This window comes from Lathyrus oleraceus, chromosome 5 (assembly GCF_024323335.1).
Source record: "Lathyrus oleraceus cultivar Zhongwan6 chromosome 5, CAAS_Psat_ZW6_1.0, whole genome shotgun sequence".
In the NCBI taxonomy this organism is placed as follows: Eukaryota; Viridiplantae; Streptophyta; class Magnoliopsida; order Fabales; family Fabaceae; genus Lathyrus; species Lathyrus oleraceus.
This window is the reverse complement of record NC_066583.1, coordinates 428,275,464-428,290,890: the sequence shown is the minus strand read 5'-3', so window position 1 is coordinate 428,290,890 and position 15,427 is coordinate 428,275,464. Positions and strand designations below refer to the sequence as shown.

General features: G+C 39.2%; 1 protein-coding gene across 1 annotated transcript; it reads right to left on the bottom strand.

Annotated features, from left to right (window-relative positions):
* Positions 1 to 7,670: 7,670 nt before the first annotated feature.
* On the bottom strand, positions 7,671 to 8,498 carry LOC127081144 (uncharacterized). The gene has a single exon (XM_051021426.1). It carries the CDS (start codon positions 8,496 to 8,498, stop codon positions 7,671 to 7,673), a length of 828 nt encoding a protein of 275 aa, XP_050877383.1.
* Between the last annotated feature and the right edge of the window lie 6,929 nt (positions 8,499 to 15,427).

Genomic DNA, 15,427 nt, shown 5'->3' with positions numbered 1-15,427 from the left:
TTATATTTATTAATTTAATTAAATAATTTAAATTATTGGATTATTATTATTATTATTGGAATAATAATTATTGGAAAATATATAAGTTGGAATTAGAAAAATCCCATTTTAGTAAAAAGAGTTATTTTCACGTGAAAAGGAAAAAGCGACAGAAAGTGGAAAAGGGAAAAGAGCCAGAGAACAAGGATTGGAGAAGAGGAAGAGCTTGAAGCTGAAGGATCGCCGGATTAACTCAGGTAAGGGGGGTTTATCATCGTTTAATGGGTATTATGGGATAATATGTAATGGGTAGTGATAAACCATTGATTTACCTCTGATTTGGAATAATTGTGCTGAAAATTGTGAACTTTTGGGATGAACGAATCTGGATTAAAATTGAAGGAAATTCGTAGGATTAGATGCAATAGTATTAGGAATTGTGAGGTTGAATAAGATATGAATTGTGTTAGGGGATATGAACGAACAATGTGTAAAATTGGACTGTGGCAGGTTGAATTGGGTAGATCTCGTAGCAGAGAATGCCATTGCAGATCTGGAAATTCTGGTTTCTGGTCATACGCGTATGGCACTAGGCAATACGCGTATGAGGTGGCCTGGTACGCGTATGGCACTAGGCAATACGCGTATGTATGAGGAAGATGATGTTTTGAACGTGTTTTGATCTCTGTTGGTACGCGTATAGGAATGTGGTACGCGTAGCATACGCGTATGGGATGGTGTTACGCGTATGGGCTTGGCCAGGAAATGGGCCATACGCGTATGGACATGGGCATTACGCGTATGGGCAGACTTGTGATTTTCCTGAGCTGTTGTTGTGCAGTTTTTAGCTGTTCGGTTGAGTCATGAAATTTAGCTGATGTATGATATATTAGGGATCATTCCCCGTTGTTTTGAGTAGTATAGGTATTAGTAGAGTGCGTTAATACTGTGATTGTTATTTGGCATGATATGATATGCTTATGTGATAAAATACTGATGATGTGTGATGGTATGCATGATGCTGTGAATGTATCAGTTATGTGTGCATTGTGAATAGACTGTTTTATGGCTTAGAGTGTGAGCATATGTCTATTCTTGAATTGTTGATGATGATGTAGCATTGCTAGGTGATTAGCATGCATATTGTGGCCTTATGGTGGTAGCTAATTCCCATTGTGAGGAATTAGTGAGTTAGTCATTATGGACTGTTGTTGATGTTTGCATGCTAGGTGATTAGCGTGCATAGCATGGCCCATTTGGGGTGGTAGCTAATTCCCATGGTGAGGAATTAGTGAGTGAGTCACTAGGTCTCAAATGAGTGGGACTAGTGGGCTTGGTAGCCGTGCCTGGATTTGGACGGTGAGGTTGAACTATATGTTCACGAAGAGTCGGTACCGCATGCATGGAGTCTCATTGCATTTGTAGTGTATGGCGTATAATATGAATGGATGTATTCCAATATTATACGTGTGTTTTGGTGGTTGAGTTGAGCATGATTTTAGTTGTTGTTGCCGTTGCTGAATGTATGATCTAATTAGGGTGATGAATGTGTGAAATTACTTGGCATTACATGTTAATTTATAATGCTTATTATATCGATTGAGGAACTCACCCTTACATCTATTTTTCAGGTAACGAGCAGTGAGTTGAATAGAAGCTAGTGCTTGGAGTCTAGTGTAGTCTCCTTAGTGGGTCATGCTCTGATAGATGTAACATCGGGACGGGATGTTTGTCTTATTTTATTGTTGGTTGCTGAACGATCTTACATGTATGAGTTGCATGTTTTTAAATGATCTCTATCCGCTGCGTTTTATGCAAAAATGCTTATGTTTTGAATTAATAAAAGAGCATGACAGTTATATTGTTGAATGGTGTGAAATATTGTGTGACACCCTTACATTGCATATTTACTCTGATTGACCTATTGTTATTTTTAATTAAATAATTGGGGTATTTTAGAAGGGTGTTACACCTCGTGCCTACGTACCCTCATACGTGCAATGAGGAAGTCAGAGCTTCGTAGTTTGGCTCACAAATGGCGTATTTGTTTGGTTATTTTTACTTAACATTATTGACGTTTGCGTGCTACTATTCACTTACTTGTATACTCTATCATGGGAGCGGAAAATATTTGCTTGTTTGTGGTAAAGTGGATACATTTGGTTCGCACTCTAGCAGTTAAGCATTACTTGCTCGCACATGGAGGCTTAAGCTTCGTTCACGGTAGAACGGAAGTAAGACGTCCTTTTTGTAAGGTTTTGAATAGAGTTCCCTAAGGCAAAAGATGATTTGATTTGTTGGGGTCGATTTTATGCATGGAGACAAACATTAAACCCTTGGCTAGATACAGTCAACGGTCCAATAACTCGGGAGTTGAGAGGACAATGTTGTCCTAACCACTCTTTTTCACCCAAAAAAGAGATTTGAATTGTGAAAGAAGTTTGACAAGTCTAACCATTGGAACTTAGAGGGCGACATGTATCTAACCATTGACTAAGTACATTCAACAATTAGAGTACTTGTGAATCAAGAGAACAATGAAGTCTTAACTATTCTTTTTCATCCTCATATCGCATAGATCTAACTTGTTTGAATCATTAGATGTTTTATGGGGGAAAGTCAAGTGTCGGGTCCTCAGGCTAGGTACGGCCGACAACCCAATTACTTGAATGTTGTGTACAAACACGTACACCCCATTTGCATTCCCATTTATTATGAAAATGGTTTTAAAAAAGGTACTTGACGTTGGCTCAAGCATTTGAATTTATTATGAAAATAGTGAGTGAAGAATGAAGGTGGGAGATAGAATGTATCGAAATCAACATGTGGAAACAAAACAACAAACAAGTTAGCATGAGATAAAGTCGAATGAGTGAAAATGATGCAACAATATGTAAGTACATACAATGGTTATAATCGATTCAAAAGGTAATGGATTAATCAACAAAAAAACAATCAAAGATCTATCCTACGATCATGGCAAATGAACTTAGACATATAAAATATTCCTCACCTAAATTGAAATGGGATTTTCAATTTATAATATAATCATAAACCAACAAAATCGATTAAATGGACAATTAAAGTGACTATTAATTCTAAAGGTTAAATCTACCTACACATGAATTAGGAATTACTAATCAAATGGGAAATTAACAACCTATGTCAAGAATTGAGTCTAATGGACATGATCATACAAATTAAATTTAGTAGAAATTAGCATAAGGAAAAATCATGGTAAAATCAACCAAAATTAACCTAATTAATCAAGCAAACTGAATTCCTAATTATAGCCTAATATTTCCAATAAAACTAAGAATCAAACCATACATTCTATCAAGATTAAAAAAACAGAATCTAGATTAGCAATAAACTAGAATTAAAATACAATTAATTAACCATTAATCTAATTAACTATGATGGGCATGAGTTGAATTAATGGGCCAGGGGGTGTTAATTAATTGGAGGGGTGTGGCAATAATGAAGAAGGGGTGGCTCGGGCCAAAGGACCAAGTCTTACCCAAAGTGCCCATGAACCGAGTTTCACATCCGACCTAGAATACCCCTTTAACATCAGCCAAAGCGATGAATGCTTGACAGAGAGAATCTCACCTTCGGCGTCGGAAACGACCTCGGTGGTCACGCGAGCGAAATCGATTCAATCTCCCAGTAAGAATCACACAGACGAGCATCAAGAAAAATGGTTAACACAAACGAGCGTATCAATACAGACGGGTATCGGAAAAAGGGTTAACACAAACGAGTGTTAGAGACCAATATAGACGAGAACCGAAAAAAAGGTTTAACACAAACGAGTGTTAGAGACCAATACAGACGGGTATCGAAAAAGGTTTAACATAAACGAGTGTCGGAGACCAATACAGACGAGTATCGAAAAAAGGTTTAACACAAACGAGTGTTGGGGACCAATACAAATGAGTATCGGGAAAGGGTAACACAAACCAATACAAAAGAATATTGGAAAAAGTAACACAAACGAGTGTCGGTGACCAATACAAACGAGTATCGGGAAAAGGTAACACAAACGAGTGTTTGAGACCAATACAAACGAGTATCGGGAAAAGAGGGACCGACCCGGACGAGAGGGATATCAATAAAGACGGGTATTTAAAAAAGGTGATACATATTGACGAGTGAAGGGATATCAATACTAACGGGTATTGAAAAAATTGATAGACACCGACGAGTGCTTAATTGGTTTCTCAGGTCGAGAGATAAGGATTATTGGGTAGGAACTGAGTTTAAAAGGATCTCGCCAATGGGGGTTGGACTTTGCAAGATGTTTTCCAAACAGTGTCTAGGCTTTGGCAGGCTATGTCAAGTGGGCACTTTGTTGTAGGCACGAAAACCTCAGGGGTCCCACAGGCACAACGGCGGGGATGAAGTTTTCGAGACTTGGCTACCCTTCCCGGGACTTACCAAACCTACATTGGGTATTTCGAAACAAATCAAAAGGCAAAGTCTTGACAGAGACAACCCTTCTCATGCGGAAGCCAACAAGGGAAGAGACGAGATTTCGCGCACCGAGCAACGAAATAAACTCACGAAAGGAGAGTTATCTCAATGAAATCATCTCCATGAAGGAGGCAACAGGCTTACGACAAGTAAGCGAAAAAGGGATGGCTTTGAAAAATCCTGTCGGGGTTGCCAACTGGGAGCTTCACAAGAGTAAAAAAGGTTATTTACTTTCTATTTTGTAATGCCAATGAGGTGGATTATGGAAAGATGCCAATAGAAATGGGTTGTTGAATAGTGCCAGGAGAGTTTTGGGCTTGCTCCTTTCTTGTTAGAGAGATTTATGTTATGCTGGATGACATACATGAATATAATGGTATGAATTATGCATGACAGGTTTATGCAATGATATGAGGCTTTACATATGCCCCAATCTTGGGTACGGTGAATGCTGAGAAAAAATTAGTTTGGGTTGCAAGGCTTCTGATTTATAGGGTATGGGATGTGTCTTGCGTGACTTCCCAACATTTGACTTCTTGATATTGCTTGAGGAAGAATCTGACATGGACCTTCTGGTGCCCCAGACTGGGTCTAAAAAGCTTTCATAGGCAGGGAGAGAACCTTCCTCTCTTTGGACAGTCTTGCCCGGTCTGTTGGGTATCTGCACGGATTGCCCCAGTCACAAGCTATGAAGCGACCTTGTCGTAGATCATCTAAATCTGACTTGCCTCAGCGTCTTGGAACTGCATTTATCTAATTAACCGTCTTGGAGGGATTGACTTCTTGTGCTCTTGGGGTGGCCTGCCCCAGTGTGAGCCTTGAAGAAACTTTGCCTCTGTCTGGCTGATCTTTGAGGGAATGCCCTTGTCTAACTGGTCTTCAGAGAGATTCATCGAATCTCAACATGACTGCTTCGGATCGACTGGATCTTGTAGAGATTTCTCGACGTGATTTCCTCTGATCGATTGGATCTTAAGGAGAATTCTCGACGTGACTGCCTCTGATCGACTGGATCTTGTAGCACTTTTGTCTTTCTGCTCAACAGAGTCTTCAGAATTCTGCTTTGGTATGATCAAGAGAAGTGGCTTGCCTCTGCTCAACGGAGGTCTCAAGCATTCTACACTTTTGAATCATTAAGTTCCTCAATTCATGTTCATTATGGAAGATTTAGGGATGTCAGATGCTTACTCACTAGTAAGACAAGTTCATTTTGGAAATGATAATGCAAATGTCATGTTTATGCTAGTTTAGAAATCCCATTATGTTCACTGGAATTATGACATATAGTGAATGAACCACTAATGAGAATTCCATATCGATACCAATACGAATGACAAGCAAATCATTAAGGAGTCAGTTTAACACGATTATATTGACTATAGTATGCTTTCGAACTAAACCCTGCTTCAATTAGGTCTTTTGAGGGTTGTAACATGGCCTGGTTCACGGTTTTAGAAAGAGAGGATATAAGGCTCAAAACATATTCTAACCCGCCAATTCTGCTTGATGTTCTCCAGTCCTATGTTCAGCTATTTTGATACAAGCGCTCTTCTTCCAAAAGGGATTTAGGAGTGAAAATGAACCCACGAGGTTCTTAGAGTGTTAGTCATGCACCTTCTGTTTCGTTTGTAGCCACATGATTTTGTTCTCGCTGAGGATTTTCTTATGATTCCTCTTTTGACTTTTCATGTCCCTACTTTTGCTGGATTGACTCTGATTTGTGATCCACAGGGATGCCCTAATTTTTGCCTAAGTCACTTGTTCTCAAGTTTCGACTTAGCGGGCTTCTTGTCTTTTTTTTTTTTTTTTGGAACAAATCGTGTAACATTTGTTCGATTGATTGGAAGGGTTGTGACTGCCTCGTGCCTCTGTGGGTGAGGGACAACCAATGTGGATTTATTGATTCCGACCTCTTGTGAGGGATAAGATATCGTTCATCCTCGGATAGGACACTCCTCTTTTGAAGTTTGAACGCCTGGTTAAACTAGCTGACGATTACCCTACACCGGGTTAAGATTGAGGGTTTTATATTCAGAAAGAAACTCCTACTCCTTGGCTCGAAGGGGTTAACTAGGGATTATCTTCCTTATAACTCTGGTGTTTAGTATTTGAAACAACGCCTCACGTCATCAGCAAGGTTCTATTCAAAAGCGTACGTGCAGTGATATCGTGTTTTCAATTTCATCATTCTCCTTTTGATTTCGCTTAACAAAAGTTTGATATCGATGGAAGATATGAGTGGACACAAATGGATTTATTCAAAACAATGCATATTTATTTCAATGTCATTATTATTCAAAAATAAACGAGTTTATTACAAGTGAATGTTACAAATGACAAACAAGAAAAATTACACATGAAAAATGATTGAACAAACTAATGATTACTGGAGTGATCAACCTTATTCCTCCCACAACTTGGGGTCTTGGTACTGGCAGAAGCTGACGGGATTGTCCCACATACCAACTTCTTTAGACCTACCACTGCTTTGACTACGGCATTGCAGATGTACTGGCCTGAGCGGGGTTGTTCGTGACATTTGGAACAACTGGCACAAGCGATATAGCTTTCGAGTCAATCAAGTCTTGGACCTTATGCTTCAAGGCTCTACAGTTCTCGACGGTATGCCCAGGTGCTCCAAAATGGAATTCACACCTAGAATTTGGCATCATACCCTTGAGGGAGATGTGTTAGGGGAGGTCCCAACTCTCTGTATTGCACCAAGGAGTCTCGAAGCAAGTGAGCAAGCAGTTGACTGTATGACATCGGGATCGGGTCTATCCTTCTTTCTAGCTTTCTCAATTTCGGGTGCCCCTGCTGATAAGGATTATGTCATTGTGGAGCATAAGGTTGTTGGTACTACATCGATAAAGGACCAGTTGGGATAGCATACGTTGGTTGCTGATATGAATTAGGTGCTACTGCTGCCATCAGATAGTATGGCATTTGGTAGGCTCCAGCTTCTCTTTTGGCTATCATGGCAGTATTGGCCTCCCCTTCCTTCCTTTTGGGGAATCCGAAATGGGATTTCTTTGCTCCATTGGCCACAATTGTTGTATCTTGTATCTTGCCAATTTTATGTCGTTCTCAATTCGTTCCCCAACGATGACCAAGTTTGAGAATCCGGAGGTAGTGCTTCCAATCAGCCTACTAAGGTACGGCCCTTGAAGGGTGTCAATGAACATACCTACCAGTTCCTTTTCGAGAAGAGAAGTTTAGACCCTGACAGTTAGATCTCTCCAATGTTGGGCGTATTCTTTGAATGATTCGTCTGGCTTTTGAACAAGGCTTTGAAGTTGAGTCCGATTGGGAGCCATGTCTGAATTATACTGATAATGCTTTAGGAAGGCTTCAACAAGTTCCCTCCGGGTTCGTATATGCGTGTGCTCAAGCTGCATATACCATTCTAGAGAAGCCCCACTAAAACTGTCCTGGAAAAAGTGCATTAAGAGTTTTTCATCATCAGAATAAGCAGCCATCTTTCTGCAAAACGCTCGGATGTGGGTCTTCGGGAAGGTGATCCCTTGATACTTTTCAAAGTTTGGAACCTTGAACTTCGGAGGAATTTTCACACCTTGCACTAGGCACATGTTGGCAGCATCTAACCCAAAGGTATCGGGACCTTCTATTGCCTTTATTTCGTCCTCCATCATATGAAATCTTCGTTCGAAGTCAGCCGGAGAAGGACCGAAAGCATCATATATCAAATCAGCCCTTGTAGTGAAGAAGGCATCTTGATGATCGTCCATCTCAGGTTGAGCTCTCCCATTGATATGGATGTTGAATGTCTGAGCAGCATTTTGATACACTGGGACTCTCTCGGGAGGTGGTTGAGTTATGACAGGTGTACCAGCTCCTTCTGGGGGATTCACTAGTCTTGTCACAATAGGAGGATTGGCAACGACAACTCTCAGATTATCCTGACGCATTTCCTCTTGTCCTCTAGCCAAAGCTTGTATGGCTTTAACAAGTTGACCCATCTGGGCTTTCACAGCGGTCATATCTTCCCTCATAACAACTTGATTATGCTCCAACTGATCCATGAGAAGCTTCTGATTACGGCGTGTGTTGTATGAATGTTGGGAAGTCAGTTTGACCGTAGCAAGTTCTGGACAAAGGCCAAGCAACATATGAGTTTTCTGGAATATGTCTGATGAAATGCAATCATGAATGCAACATGTTTTTATGTTCCCAAAGGAATGCATATGCTGAATGATGTGATGAAATGGAATGCAACATCATGGATTCAAGGGTTCACAGCGTCTTGGAAAATCTGGTTGTGAAGCTTGAGGCAGGTTGAAGGTTTATTTCCCTGCAAGAAATAACCATGTCCCCTCACAAGGTGAGTACTAAGACTTATGAAAATGCTTAGATTCACGGATCATAAGGCGAAAGTAGTGGTATCGCCACAAGATGACTTATGATTTAACAATACCCTCAGGATGATCTCCTCTAAGTGAGGTTTCCCTCAACTTCGAAAGCCAGGGGTTGTCTAAGGTTCTTGGAGTCATTGACTCCCTTTGGAAGAATGGATGTCAGCACGAACGTGACTCACGTGCCAGCAAAACTCCAAAAAATAATCTATTCCAAGTGGGATGTTCGTGTCTCTCTCTCAAGACAACTACGTGTTGGTGTAAGCCCTATAGGCCAATACTTTTGGTACTTGTATCGAATTATTTATTAATAATAAAAGGCATTTTTCTTTATTATGTTTGTTTAATAAAGTCCCTGGAATAGATAGTCCGTTTAATGTATCAAGTATGACTTAATCATGAGATCACATTAAACATAAGGACACTATTCTTAAAGTATCCGTAGTCAAGCTTTATTGTGAAGTGGGATAACATTAAAACATGAAGACTATTATGTTTGTAGACTAATTATCACGTCTCATGGATCATGGATAAAGAGTTATCAAGTCTTAAACATAGGTATGAATATTAAGAGTAATATTCATACTGGATTGACCCGCTATGAGAATACTATATAGAATGTTATGCAAAGTGTCATAAGTTATTCTCATGGTGATAATGGTGTATACCACTCTTCGACCTGAAACCACTATGGACCCTATATGTAGAGTCGAGTGCTTTATTGCTGATCCAACATTGTCCGTAACTGGATAACCATAAAGACAGATGATGGGTACTCCACGAAGCATGCTAAGGGACATGAGTGACCTAGATGGAATTTGCTCATCCTGCGTAACAGGATAAATGTCTATGGGCCCAATATTGAACTGGATAAGGATGACACGGTCTATGCCTTGTGTTCAATATAGACATAAGAGCAAAAGGGTAATTATACACATAATTATTATCACAGAAGGATTTGTCAGATCACATGACATTTTCGTGTCTTGGGTAACAGTGATGTGTTGCTAGATACCGCTCACTGTTTATTATGTTAAATGCGTGATTTAATATAATTGCCAACGTCGCGAAAACCTACAGGGTCACACACAAAGGACGGATTGATGAGAAATAGAGTAACTAAGGAACACCGTAAGGTACGGTGCACTTAAGTGGAATACAAAATATGGTAAGGTACCACACGCTTAAGTGATTTTGGGCATATTATAAGATATGGGCCAAAATACACTTAAGTGGGCTTTTTAGCTTGAAGCCCACACAAGTGGTTCTATAAATAGAATCCTTGGATAGAAGCATCGTCACTCTTGCATTTTGTTTCTCTCTCTCTCAATCAAAGCCTTCATTCGTAGTAGCTAGCACTGAGATTGAAGAAATTCGTTCGTGTGGACAGAGTAGAGACGTTGTCATCATTCAACGTTCATGATCGCCACAAGAGGTAACAATTCTATCACTGATCATGCCCATTCGTAAGGATCACTAAATGGAGAAATTTTTAAATTCCGCTGCGCCTTGGATGGCAATTCTCCTTCAGTGGTATCAGAGCCACTTACGAAACCATGAATCTGATAACTGTTTATTTTTCTGTATTAATACGATTAAAACAGAATGAATCAAAGATTAAATTGAGATCGATCAAATTATATATATGATATAAGTAATCCTGATGCAAAATACATTATATATGATATAGTGTTCTTGTTTCGTTTATTCAAACACTCAATGGTTGTTTTCCTTTGAGCGATCAATGGTCGTTTGCTTCTTGATCCGACATTAGTATGGTGAAGCAATGACGTGTTGATCAATCATACTGAATCAACAATCGAGATGTGTTTGACGGTCTGAAATTGGTGCATCAGGGTTAGTGACGGTACAAGGGTTGTGTTGTCAGAGGGTTATGCGATTGGGGTTGTGACTGCACAAGAGTTGTGCTTTCTAACAAATTTTCGTACAGTGTTAACCGGTTAACGCATATGGTTAACCGGTTAACGCAAGACGGAATACTGTTTTCTAAAAGATTTTCAAACAGTGTTAACCGGTTAACGTATATGGTTAACCGGTTAACGCGGAACGGAATACAACTTTCTAACGGTTTTTCAACAGTGTTAACCGGTTAACGTATTTGGTTAACCGGTTAACGCAAAACAGAATACAAATTATGAACAGATTTTCAAACAGTGTTAATCGGTTAACGCATATGGTTAACCGGTTAACGCAAAACAGAATACAAATTATGAACAGATTTTCAAACAGTGTTAATCGGTTAACGCATATGGTTAACCGGTTAACGCAAGGCAAAATTCACCCGTTCGGCTAACTCTGTGTAATGTGATCGGTCGTCGAGATTTAATTTGGTTTTAATTAATTAAAAGAATTAATAATAATAATGTGTTTATTATTGTCTTGTGGTGATCGGTTATGGTCTTAGCTTTCCTTTATTTTGTTTTGGGTTTTAAAATACGACATGCGTGTCGTGCCTCTCTTTTAATCTCTCAATGTAACTTCTTTTCTCATCTCACTCCCTCGTATGTAAAACGAATTTCTTTATGTAATGTAATATTATGAAGAAAGCAAAGAAGTTAGTGCCAAAGGAGGACAACCTTGAAGATCTTGCTTGGAGAAGCTTAGATCGTTATTAGGTTAGCTTAGGTTCTCTCATTGGCTTGGGAGAACAATTGCGCTAGGGGCCATAATTGTTTCATTATATATGTATGTTGATGCATGTGTATGTATGTTGATGCATGTGAGAGACGATTTATATGATAAATAAGCCAGTGAGATCAGAATAATTGCAAATTCCCTCAAATTAAATATTAAGTTTATGCTTTCCAAGTTTTAACACTCATCAAGACTAGTATCAGATAATGTAGGTTTCTCCTACGCGAGGTGCATGTTCTATATTAGTAAGGTGCGATGGGATAATTGTAATATCCAATTGTTAAAACAATGGGTCAAACTTGACTAAACAAATTATAATAAGATTATATATGTTTAGAAGCAAGAGTTGGGAATTATCCATGTGATGGATTGGAATAAGGAGTTATTCACCCAACTAAAATATTCGAGAGTTGTATTAGATACAATTGGAAGGAGTTCCTACCTAAATAACCTAGTTTTGTGTAATCCGCCTACGCGGACTTAGAACGAAGTGAAATATGGATCTCGACCCACTAGAAAATCTTCCAATAGGATTTTCCGAATCAAATGATGAGGGTCATTTGTTTTGAGTAAAATAGTGGGAGCATATTTAATTAAAGGCCTAATTAAATATGTCAAGGATACTTATATTTTCATTAATTCTTATGTAGATTACCATGACAACAAACACCTCTAACAACATCTTGCGATCAATCCTTGACAAAGAAAAATTGTCTGGGACAAATTTTCTGGATTAACATCGAAACCTGAGGATTGTCCTCAAACATGATAAAAAGCTATATGTATTGGAGAAACCTGTTCCTGAAGAGGAACCTCCTAGTTCTGCACCTAAGGCAGAAAGAGATGCTTATAAGAAGCATGTCGATGATGCCAATGAAACTGCTTATCTCATGCTAGCTACCATGAACTCAGAATTGCAAAAGCAACATGAGAACATGGCAGCGTTCGATATGATCGAACACCTGAAGATACTCTATCAAGAGAAAGCGAGGCATGAGAGGTTTGAAGTTTCAAAATCCCTTTTCCAAGGCAAGTTAGCTGAGGGAGCCCCTGTAGGTCCCCATGTGCTCAAGATGATTGGGTATGTGGAAAACCTTGAGAGATTGGGTTTTCCCCTCGGAAAGGAACTTGCGACTGATTTGATCTTGCAATCGTTGCCAGATAGATTCAGTCAATTTGTCCTAAATTTCAATATGAATGATATGGACAAATCTCTTCCTGAACTGCTCGCCATGTTAAGAATTGCTGAGCAGAATCTGAAGTCAAAAGGGAAGTCCATTCTGATAATCGGAAATGGAAAGAGACAGAACAAAAGGCCCACTAAGCAGGGTGATAAAAAGGCAAGGAAGTTGCCAAACCCAAACCCACCGTTGCTGCTTTAAAGCCTAGTGGAGGCATAGCAAAAGAAGGCACCTGCTTCCATTGCGGTAAGATCGGACACTGGAAGAGAAACTGCCCAAAGTACCTGGAAGATAAGAAGAATGGAGTAGAGACTTCAACTTCAGGTATTTTTGTTATTGAAATTAATTTATCTACTTCAGCATCATGGGTATTAGATACTGGATGCAGTTCTCACATTTGTACAAATGTGCAGGGACTAAAAAGGAGTAGAGATTTGGCGAAAGGTGAAGTCGACCTACGAGTTGGCAATGGAGCAAAGTTTGCTGCTTTAGCCGCAGGAACTTATGTATTGACTTTACCTAGTGGTTTAATAATTCAGTTAGAGAACTGTTATTATGTACCTGCAATTAGCAGGAATATTATTTGCGTTTCTTGTTTGGACAAGTTTGGTTTTTCATTTATAATAAAGAACAATTGTTGCTCAATTTATTTGAATGATATATTCTATGCTTCTCCATAAATGAACAATGGACTATATGTCCTTGATCTTGAAATGCCTATTTATAACATTAATACTAAAAGGATGAAACCTAATGAGTTAAATCCAACTTACCTTTGGCATTGTCGATTAGGCCACATAAATGAGAAACGCATTTCCAAACTCCATAAAGATGGACTGTTGGACTCTTTTGATTATGAATCATATGAGACATGCAGATCTTGTTTAATTTGGAAAGATGACAAAGTCTCCATCCACAGGAAAAGGTGAAAGAGCTAATGATCTTTTGGCCCTCATACATACTGATGTATGTGGACCACTAAACATACCAGTCAGAGGAGGTTTTCAGTACTTCATCACATTTATTGATGATTTCAGTAGATATGGTTATGTGTATTTAATGAAACACAAATCAGAGTCCTTTGAAAAGTTCAAGGAATTCAAGAATGAAGTACAAAACCAACTAGGTAAGAATATTAAAACTCTTCGATCAGATCGAGGTGGTGAGTATTTAAGCCTAGAGTTTGATGACCATCTGAAAGAGTGTGGGATCCTATCCCAACTTACTCCTCCTGGAACACCCCAATGGAATGGTGTATCTAAGAGAAGAAATCGAACCCTGTTAGACATGGTCCGATCCATGATGAGTCACACCGATCTTCCAAACTCCTTTTGGGGACATGCACTATTGACAACAGCTTACACACTTAACCGTGTTCCATCCAAAAAGGTTGAGAAGACACCATATGAGATATGGAGTGGTAAGAAACCACATATGCCTTACATGAAGATTTGGGGTTGCGAAGTTTATGTGAAACGACAAATTTCAACTAAGCTTGAGCCCAAATCTGACAAATTCTTATTTGTGGGGTATCCTAAAGAAACAAGAGGGTATTACTTCTACAATCCTTCAGAAGGCAAAGTGTTTGTCGCTTGAACTGGAGTTTTCCTAGAAAAGGATTTTATTTCCAAAGGAATCAGTGGGAGGAAAGTAGAGCTTGAAGAAATTCAAGAATCACAAAGCATCGATACACCTATGGAGGAATTAAAGCAGGAAACACAAGTAGTTGTGGAAGAGCAACCTGCTCAAGTAGAACAAGACCAGTGTAGGTCAAGCAGGATACGTCACCTACCTGAGAGATATGGATATCTCATAACAGATCAAGGTGATATATTACTCATGGATCAAGATGAGCCTGTGACCTACCAAGAGGCCATAACTGGTCCCAAGTCTGAGAATTGGCTAGAAGCCATGAAATCTGAAATGGATTCCATGTACACAAGCCAAGTTTGGACCTTGGTAGAGCCTCCTGTAGGAGTCAACCCTATAGGATGCAAGTGGGTCTTCAAAAAGAAGACTGACATGGATGGTAAGGTACATACCTATAAGACAAGACTGGTTGCAAAAGGATATAAACAAATTCATGGGGTTGACTATGATGAAACCTTTTCACCAGTTGCAATGCTTAAATCTGTTCGGATTTTACTTGCTATCGCTGCATATCATGATTATGAAATATGGCAGATGGATGTCAAAACTGCTTTCCTTAATGGGAATCTTCTTGAGGATGTGTACATGACACAACCTGAAGGATTTGACATACCAGAAGAAGCCCAAAAGATATGTAAGTTAACAGCTCTTTAAAAAACAATATATATAAGAAGAGAGAGAGAGAGAGAGAGAGAGAGAGAGTGTGTGTGTGTGTGTGGTGTGTGTGTGTGTGGCGAGAGAGAGAGAGAGAGAGAGAGAGAGAGAGATGGAGAGAGAGAGAGATAGCAACATTAAAAGGCTATTAAATGATTTAATCGATATTGGAAGAAAATTTAACAGCTCCTTGATAAACAATATATATAAGAGAGAGAGAGAGAGAGAGAGAGAGAGAGAGAGAGAGAGAGAGAGAGAGAGAGTGAGAGAGAGAGAGAGAGAGATGAAAAGGACACTAAGGTAAGGCTATTAGATGATTTAATGGACATTGGTAGAAAATTTAACAGCATCTTTAATCGATATATATAAGTGAGAGATAGAGAGAGAGAGATAGAGATAAGAGGAGAAAGAGAGAAAGGAATATGAAAATGACACTAAGGAAAGGATATTAGATGATTT